This window comes from Mesoplodon densirostris, chromosome 17, assembly GCF_025265405.1.
Source record: "Mesoplodon densirostris isolate mMesDen1 chromosome 17, mMesDen1 primary haplotype, whole genome shotgun sequence".
NCBI lineage: Eukaryota > Metazoa > Chordata > Mammalia > Artiodactyla > Ziphiidae > Mesoplodon > Mesoplodon densirostris.
The window spans coordinates 63,728,005-63,755,232 of record NC_082677.1 but is presented as its reverse complement, the minus strand read 5'-3'; the positions used below and the strand labels follow the sequence as shown (position 1 = coordinate 63,755,232).

Here is a 27,228-nt window from a genome sequence, read left to right as displayed (position 1 = left end):
TATTATTTTAAAACGCACTATAGCCATTTCATTCCTCTTTGGCTTCTGAGGTTTTTTTCTCAATTTGGAATTATTGTGATGATTGAGAGCCTACTGGCATAGAAAGCTTCCCAACACCCCACTGGCTGTGTTTTCAAATAAGAATAAAGGAAAAGCAACCGGCCTCGTCAGCAATGACTCCATGTGAATGAGGACATCTAAATTGGTGAGTGTCCATTTTCTTGGAAATATAAATCAGTGTTCCTGATGTTGAATATAGATTTCAGTAGTAACCTGTATCTTTGATAAAGATTTTGATTCAGGACGAAGGAAGTAGAAAGATTATGTTAAATGAATTTTACAAATTCGAATTGAAGCATTATCAGTGGACAAGGTTTTCCAAATTACCTCTCGTGTGCAGGGTACACAGCAGACATAGAATACATTATTTTTACTACTGAGAAACAAAATCAAGAGGATAAAGTTTTAAGGTGGAAGGTTATTTGGGCCACTATCAACACTGTTCATTAATTAGCCCACTTTGGAGCTAAGGTTGAATGCCTATTTTTCACAATAACTCGGTTTCATTAAGGAATAGAGAATGAAGGGTAATAACACCATACATATATATAAATGTATATATAAATATATAAATATATATATATATATTTATAGAATGAACCCAGTAGAGAACAAAAAAAATACACTTAGCCACATGACATAACTTCTACCTGCTCCCTCAAGGTGGGAATGGGCCAAGAGGTCTGTGGAATGACAACCGTGTCCCCATCATACTCTTCTCCTTTTACAATTTTCCCTGCACCTAGGGAAACCTTCCGTAGTAGAAGGAGAATTTTGAAATATCCTAAAATAAGTTTAGAAGCTGGGACTGAAGAGAGACTAGCATTGATTCCTCTAATGGGTGCTCAGGAAAGTCCATGTTACTTGGAGGCCTAACTGAGGTGTCCAAGCTTGAACACTTCCCTTGACTGTCATTAGACTCTCCTGGATTTAGCTAAATATCCTCTCTTCATCCTTTTGCATGCACTGTGGACTAATGACATGAATACTTGACCCAAAATCCCATAAAACATTATGCTTTAGTAACTTCCTAGTTAAAATTTGATTTCATTTTCTTTATTGGGACCAAGGTACAGTGTTGCCATTTTATTGTGAAAAGTCTATATATTATAAAATACCAGGGGCAATTTTTAATATAATAAACCCACAACCTGCGGCTGATTTGTAAACATAATCAAATAGGCAGAAAGCAGGGGCAGGTAGTGATTCTTATAATGACATACAAGCAAATAGCAAATAATTGTTGCCCTGGAGGTATTCTGTTGTATGAAAATGCCTTTTTTTGAAGTATAGTTGATTTAAATATTATATTGGTTTCAGGTGTACAATATAATGATTTGATATCCTTATAGATTATACTGAAAATGCCCTTACATTTTTTCCCTCTTTAAAATACAGTTTCTAATAGTTTCTAGTATGCCTAACATTGAAAGCTTGTCTACATACATATTTTTGATAAAACCTACTAACAAAAAGTTCATGGGCATTTTATTTCTCAACTACTTTTTAAAATTTTCTTGCTCTGCTGTATTATCACTAAACATGATTTTTTAAAAAATATGGAAACCCCTTTAAAAACCCCTACATCTCTCAACACTGTCCATCTTCTCATATGTTTCTATCACTGTGAATATACATATGAATATACACACGTATGTGTATGGATTTCATGCTAGAATGGCCTGAGGAAGTACAGGGACTTAGGATAACGTATGATCAGGACTTCCCTGCCGGTCCACTAGTTAAGACTCTGTGCTTCCACTGCAGGGGGCTTGGGTTCCATCCCTGGTCAGGAAACTAAGATCCCCGCATGCCGCGCGGTGAGGCCAAAAAAACAAAACTGTACAATGTATGATCTACTGACGGCGTGTGTTTACCATATGTATATATATGGTGTCCTCCATGACACAAGGCCAATCAAAACCTGTTTTAAAACAAGCCAGTCACTCCTGCCCTTTCCTTTGGAGTCGCTTATTCGCATTAGGTATTTCTAAAAGATCCATGCAGCTATTTGCCATATAAAAGACATGATTTAATTCTTTCAGTCAGCATTCATACACCCCGTCCCTCCTAGGCAAATCTTGGCACTTGGATTACGTACTCAGAGTTAACAGCCAACTGTATACGGACCCTTCAGCACAGTGAGGGGAAAAGTGACATTTTACTTCCACCCCAAACAAAGCTATTATATTTACCTTCTACTTTGAAGATAGTAAAGTGCGGTCGACAATGGAAAGAACCCAACGCGTTACCTGCGCAGTTCATCCACAGACCCTGGTAAACCCAAGTGGCCGTTATCACCGAGGATGCTCGCGTAGTCACTTTCCACTCATTGGACGCGGTGGCAGCGACGAGAGCACCAAAGCCCCCGACGCCAAACACCAGAGCCGAGATCTGTGCCCTGGACATGTCGCTCAGGTGTCTCCAGGGACACTGTCCAGACAGATCGCTGCGGTGGTCTAGGCATGCAGCGGACACAACCCGCTTGGACCAGTGTTGCAGCAAGTTAATGCGGGTAGGTGACAGTACTTCATGCTCGGGTGGCCTGAGAAGGACCGGAACTTAGGATAAAGTCTGATTTACCGATGACATTTTAAAGGTAGCCTAAGACGATCTTTCTAACTTCCTACACGGATATTTACTAAAAGTTTGTAGATGGATTCTAAAGGTTTTGAGTTCGCAGATTGTTTTCCTGCCACATAGTTAATGCTTAATTTTCTGTTAGCCTGAAGCTTAATGAACCATGCAGGGACCAGATATTACAAAGTACAAATTATACAGTAACAGTTAAGGCTTATTTGACCCATTGCTTTAGTCTTGCGTGCTTCTGAATCTTATATAAATGGAATCATAGTGCAGCTTTCTTCTGTAACCAATTTTTTCACACATTATGTTTGTAAAATTCATCTATGTTCAACAATGTAGCTATGGTTCATTAATTATTACAGAAGAATATAGCATTTCATTAAATGAATTTTGCTGGGTTACACATTCATTTCGACTCAGTACTTTGAAGATATAATTCTATTTTTATTTGGCTTCCATTGTTGTTTTTGAGAAATCGAGAGTCTGATTTGGTATTTCTTTGTAGGTTAATCTGCATTTTCTCTTTGGCTGGTTTTAAGATTGTCTTTGTCTTTGGTTTTGGCAGTTTCACTAATTTTCTAAGTGTGGATTTAAAAAAATCTTATTTGGGATTTACTGAACTTGTTGAAACTGATGATTCATTGCTTTCATCAATTCTGGAGAACCATTAGTCCCTTCCTTCTCCAGATATCACCTCTGTCCCTATCCTTTCTTTATCTTCTTCTGTGACTCTGACAAGCTCTATTTTTTTAGTTGGTCCTATGTCTCAAAATCTCTTTAACATTATTTACTTCTTTATTGCTCCATGATGAATTCTGGGAATTTTTTCAGACATATGTTCTAATTTTTATAATTTTTCTTCAACTATATATAATCTGCTGTTAACCCATCCAGAGTTTCTAGTTTCTATTACTCTCCTTTTTAAAATAATTCTGGAAGTTCCATTTTATCCTTTTTCAAATCTGCCTGTTTCTTTTTTCTAATTTCTTGTTCTTTAGTCATAATTCAAAGGCCATATTTTATTATATTTTTATTTTAAAAATTTTTTATTTTATTTACTTATTTTTAACATCTTTATTGGAGTAAAATTGCTCTACAATGGTGTGTTAGTTTCTGCTTTATAACAAAGTGAATCAGCCATACATATACATATATCCCCATATCTCCTCCCTCTTGTGTCTCCCTCCCACCCTCCCTATCCCATCCTTCTAAGTGGTCACAAAGCACTGAGCTGATCTCCCTGTGCTATGTGGCTTCTCTCCACTAGCTATTGATTTTACATTTGGTAGTGTATATATGTCTATGCCACTCTCTCACTTCATCCCAGCTTACCCTTCCCCCTCCCCGTGTCCTCAAGTCCATTCTCTACGTCTGCGTCTTTATTCCTGTCCTGCCCCTAGGTTCTTCAGAACCATTTTCTTTCTCTCTCTCTCTCTTTTTTTTTTTTTTAGATTCCATATATATGTGTTAACATACAGTATTTGTTTTTCTCTTTCTGACTTACTTCACTCTGTATTACAGGCTCTAGGTCCATCCATCTCACTACAAATAACTCAATTTCATTTCTTTATATGGCTGAGTAATATTCCATTGTATATATGTGCCACATCTTCTTTATCCATTCATCTGTCGATGGACACTTAGGTTGCTTCTATGTCCTGGCTAGTGTAAATAGAGCTGCAATGAACATTGTGGTACATGACTCTTTTTGAATTATGGTTTGCTCAGGGTACATGCCCAGTAGTGGGATTGCTGGGTCATATGGTAGTTCTATTTTTAGTTTTTTAAGGAACCTCCATACTGTTCTCCATAGTGGCTGTATCAATTTACATTCCCACCAAACAGTGCAAGAGGGTTGCCTTTTCTCCACACCCTCTCCAGCATTTATTGTTTATAGATTTTTTGACGATGGCCATTCTGACTGGTGTGAGGTGATACCTCATTATAGTTTTGATTTGCATTTCTCTAATAATTAATGATGTTGAGCATCCTTTCATGTGTTTGTTGGCAATCTGTATGTCTTCTTTGGAGAAATGTCTATTTAGGTCTTCTGCCCATTTTTGGATTAGGTTGTTTGTTTTTTTGATATTGAGCTGCATAAGCTGCTTATAAATTTTGGAGTTTAATCCTCTCTCAGTTGCTTTGTTTGCAAATATTTTCTCCCATTATGAGGGTTGTCTTTTCATCTTGTTTATGGTTTCCTTTGTTGTGCAAAAGCTTTTAAGTTTCATTAGGTCCCATTTGTTTATTTTTGTTTTTATTTCCATTTCTCTAAGAGGTGGGTCAAAAAGGATCTTGCTGTGATTTATGTCAAAGAGTGTTCTGGCTATGTTTTCCTCTAAGAGTTTGATAGTTTCTGGCCTTACATTTAGGTGTTTAATCCATTTTGAGTTTATTTTTATGTATGGTGTTAAGGTGTGTTCTAATTTCATTCTTGTACATGTAGCTGTCCAGTTTTCCCAGCACCACTTATTGAAGAGGCTGTCTTTTCTCCATGGTATATTCTTGCTTCCTTTATCAAAAATAAGGTGACCATATGTGCATGGGTTTATCTCTGGGCTCTCTATCCTGTTCCATTGACCTATATTTCTGTTTTTGTGCCAGTACCATACGGCCTCAATTACTGTAGCTTTGTAGTATAGTCTGAAGTCTGGGAGCCTGATTCCTCCAGCTCTGTTTTTCTTTCTCAGGATTGCTTTGGCTTTTGTGTTTCCATACAAATTGTGAAAATTTTTGTTCTAATTCTGTGAAAAATGCCATTGGTAGTTTGATAAGTATTGAATCTGTAGATTGCTTTGGGTAGTATAGTCATTTTCACAACATTGATTCTTCCAATCCAAGAACATAGTATATCTCTCCATTTGTTTGTATCATCTTTAATTTCTTTCATCAGTGTCTTATAGTTTTCTGCATACAGGTCTTTTGTCTCCTTAGGTAGGTTTATTCCTAGGTATTTTATTCTTTTTGTTGCAGTGGTCAGTGGGAGTGTTTCCTTAATTTCTCTTTAAGATTTTTCATCATTAGTGTGTAGGAATGCAAGAGATTTCTGAGCATTAATTTTGTATCCTGCTACTTTACCAAATTCATTGATTAGCTGCAGTAGTTTTCTGGTAGCCTCTTTGGGATTCTCTATGTACAGCATCATGTCATCTACAAACAGTGACAGCTTTACTCCTTTTCCAATTTGGATTCCTTTTATTTCTTTTTATTCTCTGATTACTGTGGCTAAAACTTCCAAAACTATGTTGAATAATAGTGGTGAGAGTGGACAACCTTGTCTTGTTCTTGATCTTAGAGGAAATGGTTTCAGTTTTTCACCATTGAGGACAATGTTGGCTGTGGGTTTGTCATATATGGCCTTTATTATGTTGAGGTAAGTTCCCCCTATGCCTACTTTCTGGAGAGCTTTTGGGTGTTGAATTTTCTCAAAAGCTTTTTCTGAATCTATTGAGATGATCATATGGTTTTTCTCCTTCAGTTTGTTAATATGGTATATCACATTGATTGATTTGTGCATATTGAGGAATCCTTGCATTCCTGGGATAAACCCCACTTGATCATGGTGTATGATCCTTTTAATGTGCTGTTGGGTTCTGTTTGCTAGTATTTTGTTGAGGATTCTTGCATCTATGTTCATCAGTGATATTGGCCTGTAGTTTTCTTTCTTTGTGACATCTTTGTCTGGTTTTGGTATCAGGGTGATGGTGGCCTTGTAGAATGAGTTTGGGAATGTTCGTCCCTCTGCTATACTTTTGAAGAGTTTGAGAAGGATGGGTGTTAGCTCTTCTCTAAATGTTTGATAGAATTCGCCTGTGAAGCCATCTGGTCCTGGGCTTTTGTTCGTTGGAAGACTTTAAATCACAGTTTCAATTCAGTGCTTGTGATTGGCCTGTTTATATTTTCTATTTCTTCCTGGTTTAGTCTTGGAAGGTTGTGCTTTTGTAAAACTTTGTCCATTTCTTCCAGGTTGTCGATTTTATTGGCATAGAGTTGCTTGTAGTAATCTCTCATCATCCTTTGTATTTCTGCGGTGTCAGTTGTTACTTCTCCTTTTTCATTTCTAATTCTAATGATTTGAGTCTTCTCCCTTTTTTTGCTGATGAGTCTGGCTAATGGTTTATCAATTTTGTTTATCTTCTCAAAGAACCAGCTTTCAGTTTTATTGATCTTGGCTATTTTTTTCTTCATTTCTTTTTCAGTTATTTCTGATCTGATCTTTATGATTGCTTTCCTTCTGCTAACTTTAGGGTTTTTCTGTTCTTCTTTCTCTAATTGCTTTAGGTGTAAGGTTAGGTTGTTTACTTGAGATGTTTCTTGTTTCTTGAGGTAGGATTGTTTTGCTATAATCTTCCCTCGTAGAACTGCTGTTGCTGCATCCCATAGGTTTTGGGTCATCATGTTTTCATTGTCATTTATTTCTAGGTAATTTTTGGTTTCCTCTTTGATTTCTTCAGTGATCTCTTGGTTATTAAGTAGTGTATTGTTCAGCATCCATGTGTTTGTACTTTTTACAGATTTTTTCCTGTAATTGATATCTAGTCTCATAGGGTTGTGGTCAGAAAAGATACTTGATACGATTTCAATTTTCTTATATTTATCAAGGCTTGATTTGTGACCCAAGATATGATCTGTCCTGGAGAATGTTCCATGAGCACTTGAGAAGAAAGTATATTATGTTGTTTTTGGATGGAATGTCCTATAAATATCAATTAAGTTCATCTTGTTTAATGCATCATTTAAAGCTTGTGTTTCCTTATTTATTTTCATTTTGGATGATCTGTCCATTGGTGAAACTGGGGTATTAAAGTCCCCTGCTATGATTGTGTTAATGTTGATTTCCCCTTTTATGGCTGTTAGCATTTGCCTTATGTATTGTGGTGCTCCTATGTTGGGTGCATAAATATTTACAGTTGTTATATCTTCTTCTTGGATTGATCCCTTGATCATTATGTAGTGTCCTTCTTTGTCTCTTGTAATAGTCTTTATTTTAAAGTCTATTTTGTCTGATATGAGAATTGTTACTTCAGCTTTCTTTTAATTTCCATTTGCATCGAATATCTTTTTCCATCCCCTCACTTTCAGTCTGTATGTGTCCCTGGGTCTGAAGTGGGTCTCTTTTAGACAGCATATATATGGGTCTTGTGTTTGTATCCATTCAGCCAGTTTATGTCTTTTGGTTGGAGCATTTAATCCATTTACATTTAAGGTAATTATTGATATGTATGTTCCTATTACCATTTTCTTAATTGTTTTGGGTCTGTTATTGCAGGTCTTTTCCTTCTCTTGTGTTTCCTGCCTAGAGAAATTCCTTTAGCATTTGTTGTAAAGCTGGTTTGGTGGTGCTGAATTCTCTTAGCTTTTGCTTGTCTGCAAAGGTTTCAATTTCTCTGTCGAATCTGAATGAGATAGTTGCTGGGTAGAGTAATCTTGGTTGTAGGTTTTCCCCTTTCATCGGTTTAAATATGTCCTGCCACTCCCTTCTGGCTTTCAGAGTTTCTGCTGAAAGATCAGTTGTTAACCTTATGGGGATTCCCTTGTATATTATTTGTTGCTTTTCTCTTGCCGCTTTTAATATTTTTTCTCTGTATTTAATTTTTGATAGTTTGACTAATATGTGTCTTGTCATGTTTCTCCTTGGATTTATCCTGTATGGGACTCTCTGCACTTCCTGGACTTGATTAACTATTTCCTTTCCCATATTAAGGAAGTTTTCAACTATATAATCTCTTCAAATATTTTCTCAGTCCCTTTCTTTTTCTCTTCTGCTTCTGGGACCCCTATAATTCAAAAGTTTGGTGTGTTTAATGTTGTCCCAGAGGTCTCTGTGACTGTCCTCAATTCTTTTTGTTCTTTTTTCTTTATTCTGCTCTGGGGTAGTTATTTCCACTATTTTATTTTCCAGGTCACTTATCTGTTCTTCTGCCTCATTTATTCTGCTATTGATTCCTTCTAGAGAATTTTTAATTTCATTTATTGTGTTGTTCATCATTGTTTGTTTGTTTTCAGTTCTAGGTCCTTGTTAAACGTTTCTTGTATTTTCTCCATTTTATTTCCAAGATTTTGGATCATCTTTACTATCATTACTCTAAATTCTTTTTCAGGTAGACTGCCTATTTCCTCTTCAGTTGTTTGGTCTAGTGGGTTTTTGCCTTGCTCCTTCATCTGCTGTGTGTTTCTCTGTTTTCTCATTTTGCTTAACTTACTGTGTTTGGGGTCTCCTTTTCACAGGCTGTGGGTTTGTAGTTCCTGTTGTTTTTGGTGTCTGCCCCCAGTGGCTAAGCTTGGTTCAGTGGGTTGTGTGGGCTTTCTGGTAGAGGGGACTGGTGCCTGTGTTCTGGTGGATGAGGCTGGATCTTATCTTTCTGATGGGTAGGACCACGTCCGGTGGTGTGTTTTGCGGTGTCTGTGACCTTATTATGATTTTAGGCAGCCTCTCTGCTAATGGGTGGGGTTGTGTTCCTGTCTTGCTAGTTGTTTGGAATAGGGTGTCCAGCACTGGAGCTTGCTGGGCATTGAGTGGAGCTGGGTCTTAGTGTTGAGATGGAGATCTCTGAGAGAGCTTTTACTGTTTGATATTACATGGAGCTGGGAGGTCTCTGATGGACCAATGTCCTGAACTTGGCTCTCCCACCTCAGAGGCACAGGCTTGACACCCAGCTGGAGCACCAAGACCCTGGCTCAGAAGAAAAGGGAGAAAGAAAGAAAGAAAGAAAGAAAGAAAGCCACATGTCAGCCACATGGCTCAGAAGAAAAGGGAGAAAGAAAGAAAGAAAGAAAAGAAAGTTATTTTAAGAATTATTAAAAATAAGAATTTTTTTAAGTAATAAAAGAAAGAAAGAAGAGAGCAACCAAACGAAAAAACAAATCCACCAGTGATAACAAGTGCTAAAAGCTATACTAAAAAAAAAAAAATAAATGGACAGACAGAACCCTAGGACAAATGGTAAAAGCAAAGCTATATAGACAAACTCACACAAAGAAGCATACACATACACACTCACTATATATATATATATATATATATATATATATATATATATATATATATATATAAATAAAAAGGAACAGAACAACCAAATCTATAAACAAATCTACCAGTGATAATAAACTCTAAATACTAAACTAAGATAATCATAAAACCAGAAACAAATTAGATGCAAAAAGGAAACCCCAAGTCTACAGTTACTCCCAAAGTCCACTGCCTCAATTTTGGGATGATTCATTGTCTATTCAGATATTCCACAGATGCAAGGTACATCAGGTTGATTGTGGAGATTTAATCCGCTGCTCCTGAGGCTGCTGGGAGAAATTTCCCTTTCTTTTCTTTGTTCGCACAGCTCCTGGGATTCAGCTTTGGATTTGGCCCCGCCTCTGCGTGTAGGTCACCTGAGGACATCTGGTCCCCACCCAAACAGGATGGGGTTAAAGGAGCAGCTGATTCGGGGGCTCTGGCTCACTCAGGCTGGGGGGAGGGAGGGGTACGGATACGGGATGAGCCTGCAGCGGCGGAGGCCAGCATGATGTTGCAACAGCCTGAGGCGTGCCGTGTGTTCTCCTGGGGAAGTTGTCCCTGTATCACGGGACCCTGGCAGTGATAGGCTGCACAGGTTCCCAGGAGGGGAAGTGCAGATAGTACCTGTGCTTGCACACAGGCTTCTTGGTGGCGGCAGCAACAGCCTTAGCATCCCATGCCCGTCTCTGTGGTTCGCGCTGATAGCTGCGGCTCGCGCCCGTCTCTGGAGCTCGTTTAGTAGGTGCTCTGAATCCCCTCTCCTCTCGCACCAGGAAACAATGGTCTCTTGCCTCTTAGGCAGGTCCAGACTTTTTCCCGGACTCCCTCCCGGCTAGCTGTGGCGCACTAGCCCCTGCAGGCTGTGTTCATGCCGCCAACCCCGGTCCTCTCCCTGCGCTCCGACTGAAGCCCGAGCCTCAGCTCCCAGCCCCCGCCTGCCCTGGCGGGTGAGCAGACAAGCCTCTTGGGCTAGTGAGTGCTGGTTGGCACCGATCCTCTGTGCGGGAATCTCTCTGCTTTGCCCTCTGCATCCCTTGTTGCTGCGCGCTCCTCTGTGTCTCCGAAGCTTCCCCCACCCCGCCCCCAGCCACCCACCGTCTCTGCCCGTGAAGGGGCTTCCTAGTGTGTGAAAACCTTTCCTCCTTCACAGCTCCCACCCTGAGGGGCAGGTCCTGTCCCTATTCTTTTGTCTCTGTTTTTTCTTTTGCCCTACCCAGGTACATGGGGAGTTTCTTGCCTTTTGGGAAGTCTAAGGTCTTCTGCCAGCCTTCAGTAGGTGTTCTGTAGGAGTTCTTCCATATGTAGATGTATTTCTGATGTATTTGTGGGGAGGAAGATGATCTCCACGGCTTACTCCTCCGCCATCTTGAAGGTCTCCATATTTTATTTTTTAAGTATTAAAGATGCTTATTTTATATTCTGTATCTCATTATTCTCATATCTGTAGTTTTTGAAGGTTGGATTGATTATATTTTTTCCTATAATTCCTAAAAGTTTGACTCTCTTACTCATGGTGGCTTAAAACATGTGCTTTGTCATTTGTAATTGTGAGCTCATGTTCCTTGCAGCTTTATTCATGGAAATGAAAGGGAGGGAAGCAGAGAGGGAGGAAGGAGGGAGGGAAGGAAGGGAGAGGAAAAAGGATGCATACATCTTAACTTGGAAGAGCAATGTACTAAGACTTCATAGAAGGCAAAAACTCTAGGTGGGTCAGGGGAGGGGATACAGGCAATGAATGGGGTAGGTTAGAGTGTGCCCTCTGCTGGTAGCTGCTGAGTGGTGCAGAGAACACCAAATCCAGATGGAGCCTTAGGCTGCCCTCTTCAGGGCAATGTGCTGACTTGTCTCCCAGGACAAGATGTATCTTCTTTTTTGCAGGCAGGTGGCAGTGTGAGGGGAAGATAAGCTAGAAACAGGAAATACTGGTCCTCTGACAGGAGATTATCGTTTGATTGTGGAAAATAGGAATTCAGTCACTTTCCTCCACCCTCCCCAACACTAATAAAAGCTGAAAACTTGGAGCTATTGGTGAATTCGGGGGTAAGGGAATTCACAGGACACAGGACATTCAGTGCTAAAACCTAGACCATCTGGGCAAATCAAAAGGGTTGGTCAGTCTGAGCTCAGTAGCCTCATTTTTCTGGAAATAACAAGAATTGATGATATTTATTTAGCACTTTTTTCTGTGCTCTACATGCCTTATATCATAATCTTCACACCAACTTAGGAGGGAATTATTTGTGATATAATAAAATTTATTAGCCTGGAAGAGTTCACAGATTCTGCCCTCTCCCCCCGCCAAAGACAACCCTGTAAATGCAGCTCTACTCACAACAGTCCACTGCCATCCCTCTAGTCGAGTGTTCCATGATTTAAACTGGCTATTTTTAATGTTTCTGCCTTTGCAAACTTAATTCTTTCCCTTTTTTTCTATGATTAATTACAATGGATTCTTCCCTCCACCCCCATCTGCAATTGTTTTTTGAATTCCAGGAAGCTTTGCAAAAGATCGAAAACATTTAAGATTTGGTCTCTCTTGGTAATTTTGACTGTGGGATAGTGAACAAAATTTGGCTGAGTTCTTCCAGAGAAATCACCTCTTCTTTTTCCCCCCAGGGAGAGGTGAACTAGGTAGGTGTTTATGCCCAAAACATTTGCAGACTCGCCCAGTGTTTCTCTCGGTTTTCTTTCTCATATTCTAATCCTCTGATTCTTTATGTCAGAAAGGAGACTTAAATATACATTTACATCTGAAAGAAATCAAAATGCATAAAATTCTGGCAGGAAAATAAGAGACTAATAACTACTTATAGACAGAATTGTTTATCTAATTTTTATTGATAGTTATTACACGTTTGGAAGAATGTTTGACAACATTCTAATTAAGCCCTGGAATCAAGATATTGACCAAAAGAGACGAATATTAATGTTTCTAAGTTTTAAGGAATCTTGGTTAAAATTTCATTTGAATGATATAAGAAAATATGTGGTTTTTCATTTTGAATTGCTGGTTTCCATCTTAAATGTAGAGCCAGGCTTATCTTTTCTGGGAATTCTCATAGTGTGAAGAAAAAAAATACAATATAATGTACTAAGAAAGAGGTTTATCAGGCAGTCTTTTTTTTTTTTTTTTTTTTTTTTTTTTTTTTAAGGAGAGCTCTTTCCCCTAAAAACATACAACTACTTTCTGAATGAAGCTAGATATGAATTGAGATTAGGTAGCACAGCAAAATTTGCAGAAATCTGATAGTCCAGGATTCCCCTCATTTGGGATAAATTCATTTATTATTTCCCTCCCTCCCTCCCTCTCTCTTCTTCCTTCCATCTTCTTGTATGTTTTTTCCGTTCCTTTCTTGCTTTCATTTCTGATTTTAGGTGCAGTTGGTTGGGGTCATCACACACCGCGGTTTATAACATAACAGCCTCTTTGCACTGTGGGAATATGCTCTCTTGTTTGATTCCTTTTGTCCCTCATATCCACTTCCATTTTCCTCTCTTCCATAAACAAAGCACTGTCCTCTGGTGTTTATTGTGCCTTCTTTTGTTCTGTATTCTTTTAAAAAGGTACATGGTTGTTTGATGTGCAGGTTTTATTGATTTATAAAAATGTAGTGTATAAAATATATGGTTCTGTTAACGTATCTCACTGTTGCTTTTTGTCGACCCTGTACTTTTAAGACTCTTATATATTGCTCAGAGCACATGTGATGATTCTAACCTAATATCACAGTGTCAAAATGTAGGCAACTTACTATCAAATGGTTCAGAAAAATAAGTATATATAAAGCAAAGGTGGCAAGACGTTGTTGATAACTGATGAACCTGGATGAGGGTGTCTGTGTGTTCTTTGCACTATACAGTCAACTTCTCCGGTTGAAAATTTTCAAAATAAAATGTTGGGGGAGAAGAAATAGGAAATCATAGAAACATGAACCATGCACAATGAGAACTGTGTGTAAAAAGGCTTCCATGTCCTCCGAAGCATCAGTCAGTCTCCCAGGGCAGGAGTGGAGACTGCATTTTGTGACCACGTGGGGCAGCCTCCTGCTTCCCTGAGGTGAGCAGAGTCCCGTGCAGATTTACTCTCCTGGGAGGTTGGAGTCCTGGCTTCTTCTTTCCGGTGTCTCCAGGTCTGTCTCCTCCACACTCAGGGCTGCTCTCTGGGGCCTGGGCAGGACCAGGCCTGTGTGGACCAGGACTCTCCCCAGGTGTGCAGCTCCCAGGTTTTTCCAGCCCAACCGTGGCCACCTTTTCCTTACCTGTCTCTTCTGAGGTCAGTGTGGATTCCAGTCTGTGTGTGCCTCCCATGGATATACGTTTTTAAACTCAGTGACTGATGGTTTAAAGTGCCCCCACTTACCTCCGTCACTCTAAACAGTGTTTGCTATGTAGATACAACTTTAAGACAGTCCCCGGCCTCTTTTCCAAGAAATTGTTGTCCCTTAGCCCCTCCTACATAGAAATTCTGGGTTCTCAACAGCTTAGCCCTTACCTGTGCTTGTTATGTAGGAATTACCTGGATGCGATGTTAGCCTCCAAGGGTACCACTGTGAGGTACCCCAGCAGTCATGGATCAGAAAGACTCATGGTCCAACAGGTGCACAGGCTTAGGGGATGGGGTGTAAGGGGGGAACAAGGACCACACTGCCTGAATCCGAGATCATGCAAATTTCATATGTCCTGTCTCTCTTCTCTCTCTTTCTCACGCTCTCTCCCTCCCTCTTTGGGCTGCATCCCCTCCTAGCAGTATGGGTGTGAGGACCAGTATTGCGTGTTGAGCAAGCAGACACAAAAGACAGCAGGCATGGGGGCCAACACACCACCTGCTCTATCAGAGAGACTCAGGGGTGCACACCTGGCCACAGCTGGAGCTTGCCAGTTAGCCTGCCTAGCTCTTGGCGCTTTAATTCACTTTTCTTGGGCAGAGCACGTACGGAACCAGATGGCGTATACTGGCCATTGCCAAAGTGTGGTTGACATCAGCATGACCCAGCTTAGGGCAAGCACGGTGACTTGGTGTCTCCATCTTTCTATCTATGAAGAATATTGTTTGTCCCATTACATATTCCTTTTATTATACTTATCTTTTGCATGCCTTTCAGATGATAACTTACTTATTAGCTATATTTAATATATCCTATTAGGTTTGCTTATATTGCATAAACTACTTGCTTACCTACTATCTATACTTAACACTTAGGCGTTTCATCTGTTCTGCCTGTTTCTCTTGTCTTCTACAGCAGAATTGATTATTGCCAAAGAATACAGCAAAAGTACTTGAGAGGGAGGCAAGCTTTGGTTTCTATCAAAGGAATTCCCAGCACTCACAGTCATGTAGCAGAGGTTTGGGGAAAATAAAGCACCTTCCTATTGTCCTGAAAACAACCCAGGCAGGGAAAGTCAGTCATAACTTCCCCAGAGAAGTCATGGAACACTCTCAGATGTACATGTAAGGATGAGTAAATGGGTAATGAGCTTTGATAGTAATGTCTTATATTTCACATTTATTGAAGTGGGGAATATATATACATATATGGAGAGAGAGATCTGTTTTCATAATGCTAGGTACTTCTGAACAGTGTAACTATCAGAATACCTCATGCGTTTTTTAAAAAATTAATTTCTTTATTTTCTTTATTTATTTGGCTGTGTCAGGTCTTAGTTGCAGCACGTGGGATCTTCATTGAGGCGTGTGGGATCTTTCGTTGCAGCTCGAGGGCTTCTCTCTAGTTGTGGTGCGTGGGCTTAGCTGCCCAGCGGCATGTGGGATCTTAGTTCGCCCGCCAGGGATGGAACCCGCGTCCCCTGCATTGGAAGATGGATTCTTTACCACCGGACCACCAGGGAAGTCCCCACCTCATGCACGTTTGTACTTCTCTCTTTGCATCAAGCTGGGAAAAGAGCCATCAGTACTGCATTCATAATAAAATGCTCTTGGCAAGCCCTTCTTGGTCCTGCAATCCTCCCTGTTTCCACTTCTATAAACACGTACACTTCTTGCTCCTTCCAGGAGTGAGTAAAAATAGGAACATGAATTTCTTTGAGCATGTGTGGCTTAATGTTACTTCGTTTAAAGAAAGTAAAGAAGAGAAAACAGCTGAGAGCTCTGTTGTCACCCCAAATAAAGCAGTCATGCGTCCCAAATACAGTGGATGTAATGTTGATTTCGTGCCTAGTTTGGCCACGAGATGGCGCCATGCACCAGTAAGACGCTATGGCTACTACGGTGCAGGCTGCTGTGCCGGCTTGGGGACCAAGGAGGGGTGGTGACCCTGAGAAGGGACAAAAACAATATGACAAACCTGAGGAAGCGAGTGAAGGCTGAGGACGTGGAGACGGTGCAGAGCAGAGGTGGGGAAAGTAGACTTTGCAATCAAATAGCTTGCTTGCTTCCCAATCCCAGCTCCCCAACCTTCTTTTTTCCATATATATATATATATATATATATATATATATATATATATTTGAGATTTACTATGAGGAATTGATTAAGAAGTCCCATAATCTGCCCCCCCTGAAAACTGGAGACCCAGGAAAGCCAGTGGTGTAATTCAGTTCAAGTCCAAAAGCCTGAGAACCAAGGGAGCTGACGGTGTAAATCCCAGTTCAAGGGCAGAAGATGAGATTGGATGTCACCTCCAGCAGTGAGAGAGCAAAAAAAGGAGTGAATTCTTCTGTCTTCTGCCCTGCTTCTGTTCAGGCCCTTAACAGGTTGGATGATGCCCACTTGTAATGGGGAGGGCAATCTACTTTAAAGAGTCCACTGATTCAAATGCTAATCATCCTCACAGACTCACCCAGAAACAATGGTGAATCTGGGCACTCTGTAGCCAGTCAAGCTGACACCATATTAGGAGACACATGATGTAGATATGTTTCAGCATTGGTGATATTAACTCAATCACAGGTTTCTCCACTGTGAATTTACTATTTCCCTTCCAACTTACTAAGGGTTTTGTGGGTATATACTTTGAGTCTATGCCAATACCCTGTTTCTCATATTTTTGCCTATAAATTTTAGCATTATTCTTACCTACAACTATTATTACTGTGATGTTCACCTCAGGGTAATTTTTACAATGTCTGCCATCCCTTCTATACTTGTTCATTGGGATCTCAAAGAGTCTTCTTCTCACTTCTAAGTGACAATGGGTAGGACAGTGTCCTGGCTGCTGGCTCTGTGGTTTGTGGTGATGATTCATGGTCACCTTTGTCCAGGAGAAATATTGGGAGGTGGATGGAAAGGCACCAGCCTTCTGACCATGAAGAAAAGAATTGACTTTCAGTTATTCATATTCTCTAAAATATTATGTGATTACATTACTATGAATTTAATAATAATACTTTTACAGTAAAATAGACCATAACATGACTGATTATCTTCTGGGTGAGTATATTCATTAAGTCAGAAAGAAAAGAGTGTGGGTAGGGTAGAAATGACATGAAAATTTCTCATTCAGTTTCCTCTGCATGTGAGAAGCAGAGAAAGGACAGACTTCTCAAGCTCAGTGTGAATGATATGATGACCTTTATGAACCCTGGTAGCTTTAGATCATCTAACAAAGCCTTTTCATGGACTTGGCTGGAGGCTCAGGAGGTGCTTTTGACTCAAGAAAAATACTTTGGTTTGAAAGGGGTTTTGGTTTCTATTTTTTCTTTATAGGGGCAGAAAACACCACCTTTCCTCTCCTGCAGAAAACTGCACTCTGTAGGTAGAGAAATAAGGGTAGGATCTTTTATCCGATGAATTCCAAGTATTTTAGGGTTGGGAACTCACCATTCCTCACAATCCTTCCTTACAGGCAGGCACGGGATAGAGAATTATTAGTCTTTGTGTAAAAACCAAGGGAAGGAGGGCACAATTACAATAAGAAAGAACAAGCTGGCCTCTGCAGACAGGTGGGCTGATGGCTGGGACATCAGACAACTGCAGCCCTCACTGCTAGGATTCGCTGCCAGTGACTCATGCAGGGTCATTCCAGAGCCCTCTCTCCACTGCCCTCACTTCTCAGGGTTTGCTCTCCAAATCTCTAGATTCCCCTCATTCAAAAACTAGCCTGGAAATACCCTGCCTTGCTGATCTTCAATCATTTCCTTGATTAGACTTTGACCCTGCACGAGCCTTGCATCAACAAACGACAAAGGAGTGAAAATGAACTTTATATCTTGTGTTATCCTTTGCCATCTGACTACGAATATTTCCCAACACAAACAAGACCAGATCCTTTTTTCAGAGTGGGTGGAATGTTGAAGGAGGGAAGTGGAGAGAGGATTGAAGACTGAAGGTCCTGATGGGTCTCTCCACCCAAATACTATTGAGTTCATTTCCTGGTCTCTGCAGCACTGCACTGGGCAGGGATATTCTAATTCAGTTAACTCAAGAGCTGGAATAAACTCAAAAGGGTATTTATTTCAGTGCAGAAGGGAAATTGCTAAAGTTTTTGACAACTTGTCTTTTCCCAGATTCTAAAAGGGAAATCACTTAAAGAACTGGGCCTTTTGCAGAAAGATCCCTTCGTGGGAACTCCCCAGGGTCCCCACCATTCCTCTTGCCCCTTGTTTTTTCTTTTCTTTTTTTTTTTTTTGCGGTACGCGGGCCTCTCACTGTTGCGGCCTCTCCCGTTGCGGAGCACAGGCTCTGAACGCGTAGGCTCAGCGGCCATGGCTCACGGGCCCAGCCGCTCCGCAGCATGTGGGATCTTCCCGGACCGGGGCACGAACCCGCGTCCCCTGCATCGGCAGGCGGACTCTCAACCACTGCTCCACCAGGGAAGCCCATCCCCTGGTTTTTTTTTATTGAGGGCCGTTGTTCAACTCTCTTCACGTGAATCTCTACCCATCACCTTCAGGAGACCCGTCCTCATAGGAAAACCTCATCCCCAGGAGGGTCTCATCACCTGCGTCAGGCTCCATTTCCCTGGCCAGTCGCCAAGTCTCAAGTCTAAATCACTCCGTTTAGAGTGACAGGGGCGTTTCCTGAGGCTCAGCTCAGTAGGGTGGGGCGTCGGAAGGAGAAAACACTTGATGTTGTTGGCTCCTGGGTCTCGTGTGAGCCTGGGTCTCCCGGACAACGGATTTCCTTCCAGAATCCCACCTCTGAGAGGTTCCTGAGTGTCTGTTTCTTTAAGTCTCTGACCTGATAGAACAAGAAGGTCTATAAACCTCACCTGGCTTCTATCAGGAGGGGAGGCTCAAGTTTCCAAGGGTAAACGTCACTTTTCAAGGGAACGATGCAGACTACACTCACATTTAAGAAACCAATAATTTTCGTAGCTAGTCCAGTGCTTCTCCCTTATCTAGGTCTCTAGGAGATGTCAGTACACCGTTACTGGGCAGAAGGGGGTTTTATAGCTTCCGGTTCTAGTACTGAACCTCCCGAGTCAGACCCCAACAGGAGTCCTTCCGCCCCGTGTTGCTCGTACCAACAGAATGAGACTTAGTTTGGTTCAGAAGGAGAGGAGAGCTTTATTCTTTGATTAGATCATGGAGAGATAGGAGCCCGTGGTCTCCTGTCAGCGGGGAGGGGGCGGGGCTCTCGCGGGGCGGGGCTCTCGCGGGGCGGGGCTCAGCCGCGCTGCTCACGGCTCCAGCTCGCAGTGCCGTGCGCAGCGGCTTTGCGCACGGGCCGCCGAGTGAGACGCCGGCCGCCGACTGAGACGCCGGCCGCCATCTTGCACGGCAGAGTCTGGTCTGAAGGGTCGGCTGCGAGGTCTCTGCACGGGGCGCCCTGGGAGAAGGGAAACTCGACTAAGCACAAAGGGAGAGAAAAAAGGTAAGATTTTATTTTTACGACCCAGATTCTGTGTTTCTTCCCCGGGACTTGTTGATGGGCTTTTCCGGTGACACGTCTCTCCTCTGGCTTCCATCCTGCGCCTCGTTCCTGAGGGGCGCCGAGGGGCGCAGGTCCGGCTCCTGGAGCTGCTTCCTGCTGAGTGTGGGGTCGTCAGGCCCCGGGGGGAGGAGCAGGACGTCTCCCGCCGCCTGTAGCCGTGTCTGGTGGCCCCCCGGGGCCCCAGCCCTAACTGTTGCGTCTGTGAGTGACCGCCGTCTGGAGTTTTATAGATCCTGAGGGTCATTAAGGGGCCCAGGAAAGGCCCAGCCCCAGCGGCGCGAGGGTGGCCGGCGTTTCCCCGGCTCCAGAAGTGTTCACCAGGTCAGGCGGCCTGGTTTCGGCAGCCAAGCGGCCTTCCCAGTGGTCTGTACACGCTCCTCCAATGAGGCCGCGTGCATCCACGTGAAAAGAGCTCCACGTGCTGCCCGGTGCACAGACCCCCTCCCCCCTCCTCCCCGGGGAAGCTAAGGATGGTCCGGGGCAACTCCGTCCCCCAGGACCATACTGGCCAGTGAGTCGGCGGACTTTTGTCACATGTGGAAGTCCAGGCCGGTCTCGTTGGCCACTGTGGCCAGGGTGGCTGTTAGCTTTTTTATGATGTCAGTGTTGTATATGGTTCCCCCGGCCAAGGTCACTAGCTCCCCTCTGAGCACAGTTGTTTCCTATAATTAGTCGTCTGCTCTTTCGAGACAGACTCTTGTTGATTTTCGGAAGAGAAGCTTCAGGTCAGAGAGGGGTTCGCAAGAGTAATCATGGGGGTCCGTTTCCCCAGGTTGTCCCTCTGGAGGTTGGGGCTCCGGGCCCCCTTCACGCGAGTGTCATGTCCCCATGGAGTGATGCCCTGCAGCTTCCGGGCGGATGGGTGCTTAGCATCACTAAGTGGGGTCCGTGCCTCTTAGGAGTCGCTGGTATTGCGGGGCTGCAGGTTTTCCAGGTTTTCAGATACACCTGGTCCTCTGGCTGGAAGGGATGGGGGGCAGGTCGGAGGGTGCGGGCAGCACCTGGTTACCGCGGTGTCTCCTACCTGGAGGGCACACTCCAGTCGTTCCATTTCAAGGAGGCTCCTGCGCTTGGGGAGTGGGTTTACTGAAGGTGAGCTCAACTGCACTTGACTTTAAATTATCCCTTGGGGCTAACGGAATGTGGAGCAGCTCAATTGGGAGTAATTTAATCCAAATGTTTTGAGTCCCCTGGCATAGCTTGACTAACGTTCCTTCTGAGGTCTGATTGGATCTCTCTACTTTCCCTGGTGATTGGGGTTTCCAGGCTTAGTGAAAAGTCCATTTTATGCCCAGGGCGCTTGTTATCCCCTTTGTCACTTGAGACAGGAATGCTGGTCTATTAGCACTTTGTAAGGATCCTGGGAGCCCAAACCTGGGGATTATCTTTTAGTGATACTTTAGCCACTTTGGCTGCTGTTTCATTTCTAGCGGGAAACCCTTCTACCCACCCTGAACACGTGCCCAACTAGCACCTAGAGATAACCTGAAGCTGCCCTGTGCTCTCGGCATGACAGTGAGATCAGTCTGCCATTCTTCTCCAGAATATGTCCCTCTGGTCTGAATGGGCTTTATCTGGGGGCCTCTGGGGGGTCTGGTGTTTAAGATGTTCATTGTGCAGATGGTGGGCGTCTCAACTATCAGACTGACTATACTTTTTATGCCGGGTGTTATCATGAGCTCAACTAACCGGTTATATAGAGCTTCCGCCTGTAGTGAGTTCCTTGATGAGACTATCTGATGGCTTGACAAACTGCAGTTTGGGGAAAGAAGTATTGCTCTTGTTCATTAACTAGCCCCCCAAGGCCTCCTAGATTTCCGTTACCAAACTGAATTAGGGTCAGCTTGCTCTGTCACAATAAAGCCAATTTACTGACACCAAGTTGTGATGAAGAAAAGTGTAGCATTTATTACAGGTGCAAATAAAGAGTACAAGCGGCTAATGCTCAAAAAACTGGAATTCCCCAATGGATTTCAGGGAAGGGTTTTTATTTTCATTTTTAACATCTTTATTGGAGTATAATTGCTTTACAATGGTGTGTTAGTTTCTGCTTTATAACAAAGTGAATCAGCTATACATATACATATATCCCCATATCCCCTCCCTCTTGCGTCTCCCTCCCACCCTCCCTATCCCACCCCTCTAGGTGGTCACAAAGCACTGAGATGATCTCCCTGTGCTATGCGGCTGCTTCCCACTAGCTATCTATTTTACATTTCGTAGTGTATATATGTCTATGCCACTCTCTCACTTCGTCCCAGCTTACCCTTCCCCCTCCCTGTGTCCTCAAGTCCATTTTCTACGTCTGTGTCTTTATTCAGGGAAGGGTTTTTAAAGGCAAGGTGAAGGAGAGATTCGCAAGATACATGATCAACTGGTGCACAATCCTCTGGTTGATGGTAAGGTAACAAGGGGTGTCACGGGGCTTAACATCAATTCTCTGGCCCCAGGTGGTCTGGGTGCCATGTGCTCATGGTCATCATGCAGTTAGTTTCTTCCATCTGGTGGGGGTTCTAGTATCAGAAAACAACTCAGGGATGTGCATCAGACAGTGTAATTTATGTGCTTCAGGGAGGAACTAATGATTCTGTGACTGCTATATGGCTGATCTATTGTTTAAATTTTTTTTTTTTTACTTCATGTTCACAGTCTTTCAATCTTTAATTCTTGAGCCAGCCTTTTGTGACTCAAGGGAGACCTGGGAGACTAAAGCTTTTCTACAAACAAGAGGCAGGCAGAGGACATGGAGAGGAGGGCGGGCGTCTATCCTGGAAGGCTCCATAGGGTCTTGGCTCGATTACATATTGAAGCCCCATTTCTGGGCTTTGTCTGCTGCTTCCCTTGTATGGACTGGGGAGTAGTTGGATGGATCTGGCCTCTTAGGTATGAGGGTAATTACCAAGTTACTGGTTCTAGGGCCGCCCTTTTGGTGGTTGCTTCCGCTTGTTGTTTCCCTTTATAATCTCCATATTCCCTGTGTGATGACCCCTACAGTGAATCACTGCCACTTCTTCCAGAAGATGAGCTGCTTCTAGGCGTCTCAGTATGTTTAAGCCATGTTTTACCTGCTTATTCTCTGCAGTAAGCATACCCCTTTCTTTCCACATAGCCCCGTGTGTGTGTGGGATGGCGTATGCGTACCGGGAGTCTGTGTAAACATTTAAGATCTTCCCTGTCCCGAGCTCCAGTGCTCAGGCGAGTGCCGTCAGCTCACCTTTCGGGCTGAAGTCCCTGGGGTTAGGCTTCGTGCCTCTGTGACTTGGGTCTGGGAGGTCACTGTGGGTCCCACCAGCCTTTTTCCCTCTCTTATGAAGCTGCTCCCATCTGTGAACCATTCCTCTTCTGTGTTTGGGAGAGGCTCACTTCCTAGGTCGGGCGACTGGAATAGATCATGTCTGTGGTTTCTGTGCAGTCAGGCTCCAGAGGCCCTGTTTCTGTGGGTAACAGGGTAGCCGGATTTAGTGTGTGACAGGTTTTTATGGTAACCACTGGGTTATCTAAAAGCATAGCCTGAACTTGACCTTCAGGGGATAGCCATTCTGTTCCCTTAGAACTTACTAAAGCCTGAACCTGACATGGGGTCCATAGAGTGACTGGCTGACCAAACGTTAACTTTTCAGCCTCCTTTAGCAGAGTTGTAGTAGCTGCTGCTGCCCGTAGGCAAGGAGGCCATCCCTTTGCAGTCTGATCTAATTGTTCAGAGAAATAAGCAACCACTGAGTAAGGGGTCCCAGTCTTGAGCTAATACCCCAAGGGTGATTCCCCTTCTCTCATGAATGTAAAGGTCCTAAGGTTTAGCTGAATCTGGGAGGGCCAGGGCGGGGACCTGAAGTAATTGCTTTTTCAATTATTGAAAGGCCCTTGACATTCTGAATTCCATTCAAAAGGATCACGTCATAGCATGCATCAGTATGTCTATCTTGCCAAACAGTGTGCCATTGCATGTAATACCACATTTTATTTATCCAGTCATCAGCTGATGTACACTTGGTTTCTCCCACCCCCAATATTTTTTGTTTTTATGAATAGTGCTGCTATGACATTTGTATCTTTTTTTTTTTTTTTTTTTTTTGCCGTACGCGGGCCTCTCACTGTTGTGGCCTCTCCCGTTGCAGAGCACAGGCTCCGGATGCGCAGGCTCAGCGGCCATGGCTCACGGGCCCAGCCGCTCCGCGGCATATGGGATCCTCCCAGACCGGGGCACGAACCCGTATCCCCTGCATCGGCAGGCGGACTCTCAACCACTGCGCCACCAGGGAGGCCCTGACATTTGTATCTTAAGTTTTCATGTGGATATACGTTTTCATTTACCTTGGGTAGATAACTAGGAGTAGAATTGCTGGGTTATATGGTAACTTTGCAGCTGTACCATCTTACATTCCCACCAGCAATGCATGAGGGTTCCAATTTCTCCACATCCTCTTTAACACTTGTTATTGTCTTTTTAGTTATAGTGTTGAACCATTTAAGATCAGTAAACAAGTGCAGAAAGAAGTCTTACGACATCTCCCCCATGTTTGTAAGCTCTGTGCCTGGCCTAGTGGTGGTGCATCTAGAAGGCACTCCCTAAACATCTGTTCAATGAATGAAAATGAAAAAAAAAACAAAACCCCAAACCTTTTATTTGCATGTTGCCTTAGATTTTAGGTTTTTACAAAGTGCATTCACAAATTCTAAGGCTCAAAATAACACTATAGGAAGTAGGAAGAGTGGGGATTGCCCATTTTAGACCTAAGAAATTTAGGTAATAAGTGAAGCATCTAGATCGCTGGTCCCCTGGCTTCATATCCAGTCTTCTCTGTACAATTTAACACTGATTTTTCAATATGTCTTTTAAATACCTTATTAGTTAACGTTCAGAAAAGAATGCTGAGAAGTTTCAAAAGATCTTAGTTTAAAAAAGACAGCAGAAGCTGAAGGGACTGAGTGTATTTGGCAGTTTGGAGACAGCTAATTATGGTCCTGAGATAGTTGTGGGGACTGCAGAGAACAGTTTGGGGAAGCCTGACAAAGGAAGTCACTAGACTTCCAACTTCAGCAAGAAATCTCTTCATCTTTTGAAGTAGAACTAGTAGTTGAGCATTTGCAGGGCTGGAAAATGTGGGGAATGTCAGAGTTCTAAATCAGGTGAGGACTGATTATGTAGGTTGTAGATTGCATTATCTGAGAAAGAGCTAACACCAGAAAGTAGGTGATTGAAAAATTACAATTTTCAGGGAGTTCGCTGGTGGTATAGTGGTTAGGACTCGGTGCTTTCACCTCTGTGGCCCGGGTTCAATCCCTGGTCAGGGAACTAAGATCCTGCATGCTCCCTCATGCTGCGTGGTGTGGCAAAAAAAAAAAAAAAAAGTAGTATAATAAACCCCCATCATGCCTATCAATTGAAAATTATCAACATTTTGCCATTCTTATATGTTTGATTTATAAAAAATGTTTGAATACATTAAGGCTTTTTTTTTTTTTTTTTTTTTGGCTGTGTTGGGTCTTTGCTGCTGCAGGGGGGCTTTTCTCTAGTTGTGGCGAGAGGGAGCTACTCTTCTTTGTGGTGCTCAGGCTTCTCATTGCGGTGGCTTCTCTTGTTGCAGAGCATGGGTTCTAGGTGCGCGGGCTTCAGTAGTTGTGGCTCATAAGCTCTAGAGCGCAGGCTCGGTAGTTGTGGTGTATGAGCTTAGTTGCTCTGCCGACATGTGAGATCTTCCTGGACTAGGGATCGAACCCGTGTCCCCTGCGTTGGCAGGCGGATTCTTAACCACTGCACCACCAGGGAAGTCCCTTTTAAGGCATTCTTTAAATGTCATTTCTTTCCCCTCCAGCTTTATTAAGGTATAACTGACCATCAAAACTTGTACATATTTAAGATGTACAATCTTATGACTTGATTTACGTATACACTGAGAAATATTCACCACAGCCAAGCCAGTCAACATAATCATTTCACACCTTAACCATTTTCCTTTTTTTCCTTTTCTGTGTTGAGAACACTCAAGATCTACTCTCTCAGCAAATTAAAATACACAGTAAAATATTGTCTATTAAAGCCACATTGCTGTACACCAGTTCTGCAGAACGTATTCATCTTGCATAACTGAAGCTAAAGCCATTATTAATAACACTATTTTAACCGAGGTATATGGGAAAGTATTAAAGAATAATAATGGGATCTTGTTATAAGCATCAAGAACTTTGATCTTCCTTCATTTAGGGTGAAAGGGAAGAGAAACTGCTGAGCTGGTAAGATAGCCACACAAATAACTAAACACTTATGAGTGGAAGCCCAAGGTTTTGTTCATTCAATCCTACAGTCATTCATTCAAACCATGTATTCTAGGTACTTTCCACACACACTGTCCATCCACCAGTGAGACCATACTGGACTCAGACTTGAGTCCAAATCAGGATTCATCATTTACTAATTCAAAGACTTTGGACAAGTGCTGTCCTTGAGCCTCATTTTTCTCATCTGTACAATAGGGATAATAATACCTTCTTGAATAGGGCATTGTTAGAGTTAAAATGGAAGTAAGGTCCCCAGAAATGCGCATGACCTGTTTTCTGTAACATGTGCCATTGTTATTTATCTAGGCTCTGAGCACACGATGAAAGAAATCATATGGCAGTCTCTCTCTCCCAGTATTCCCCTTTCCCAATCTTCAAGGGCAGCAAAAAGCTTACAGAGGTCCCTCGCACAATGTAACATGTGAGATGCCAAAAGGCTGTCCCCAATGACGGCATGCATTCGTCTTCCAGAATCATCTGAGCTCCTCTAATCTTCTACCTTTCTTTAAGTCTTTGTAGCTCTACGAACATAATCTGGGCTAAATCCTGCTTTGTGTTGGCCTCAGGTTGTGTTGTCAAACCCAAGTTCCTGTACCCAAGGCACAGTGATGCCAGATAAACTGAACTGTCCAAGTTCTGAGCAGAGAAAGGTTTATCCTCCTTGATGGATTTCAGGGGAGGATTTTTAAAGGCAAGGTGGGGGAGAGAGTCCAGGGTACTAACTTGAGAATTATCTTTTATTCAGCCAACTTGCTGAGGACTTAAACCCTGTAGCTCAGAGATAGCTCCAAGGGTCTGCTCCCAAGAGGTAATGGAGGAGGCAGGATGTATAGGAGTTTTTGCAACAAAAACCAGGTAGTCAGAGCATCAAAAGATGACTGTTAATTAAAGAAGACCAGACATCTGAAATTAATGAATTTAGCACTTTTTTTTTCTTGGCCGTTTTGTGAGGCTTGTGGGATCTTAGTTCCCTGACCAGGGATTGAACCTGTGTCCACAACAGTGAAAGCGCAGAGCCTTAACACTGGACCGCCAGGGAATTCCCTAGTGCTTTCCTATGTATGTGAAGATGCAAGAGTCTGGGCTTATTGAAATCGCTCCTTTGACATGCACATTAACTTTCTAGGGCCAGTATCCTCTTTTTTTCCATCCTGAATCCCCTCAGGGTGCACACTTGGGGGTGGCTCCAGTGGCTGAGGGCTTGACACCCCAATATTCTTAGTTTACTGATATGGCAGGCGGCATTCTTCTTCCACGGTACAGCAGTCAGCTCGTGCACTGTTGTCTGATTGGTTGACGGTGAGGTAACACAGTGGTGTCACAGGGGTTATCATCAGCATCAGTCCTTAGGCTCCAGCAGGTCTGGATGCTACCTGCTTGTGGTCATCATGCAGTTAACTTCTTCCATCTGGAAGAGGTTTTAGTATCTGCCAAACAACTGAGGAATGTGTGCCAGACGCTA

General features: G+C 42.8%; 1 protein-coding gene across 3 annotated transcripts in view; it reads right to left on the bottom strand.

Moving 5' to 3' along the window:
- Positions 1-2,469, bottom strand: part of CLDN10 (claudin 10) — a 92,915-nt gene extending 90,446 nt beyond the window's left edge. For 2 of the 3 annotated variants that reach the window (XM_060080102.1, XM_060080104.1), the window contains exon 1: positions 2,313-2,469. In XM_060080102.1, the coding sequence (XP_059936085.1) occupies positions 2,313-2,469 (157 nt within the window). Of the gene's footprint in view, positions 1-2,255 lie in introns of all 3 variants that reach the window. The other variant, XM_060080103.1, reaches the window with a different exon arrangement.
- Positions 2,470-27,228: the final 24,759 nt, after the last annotated feature.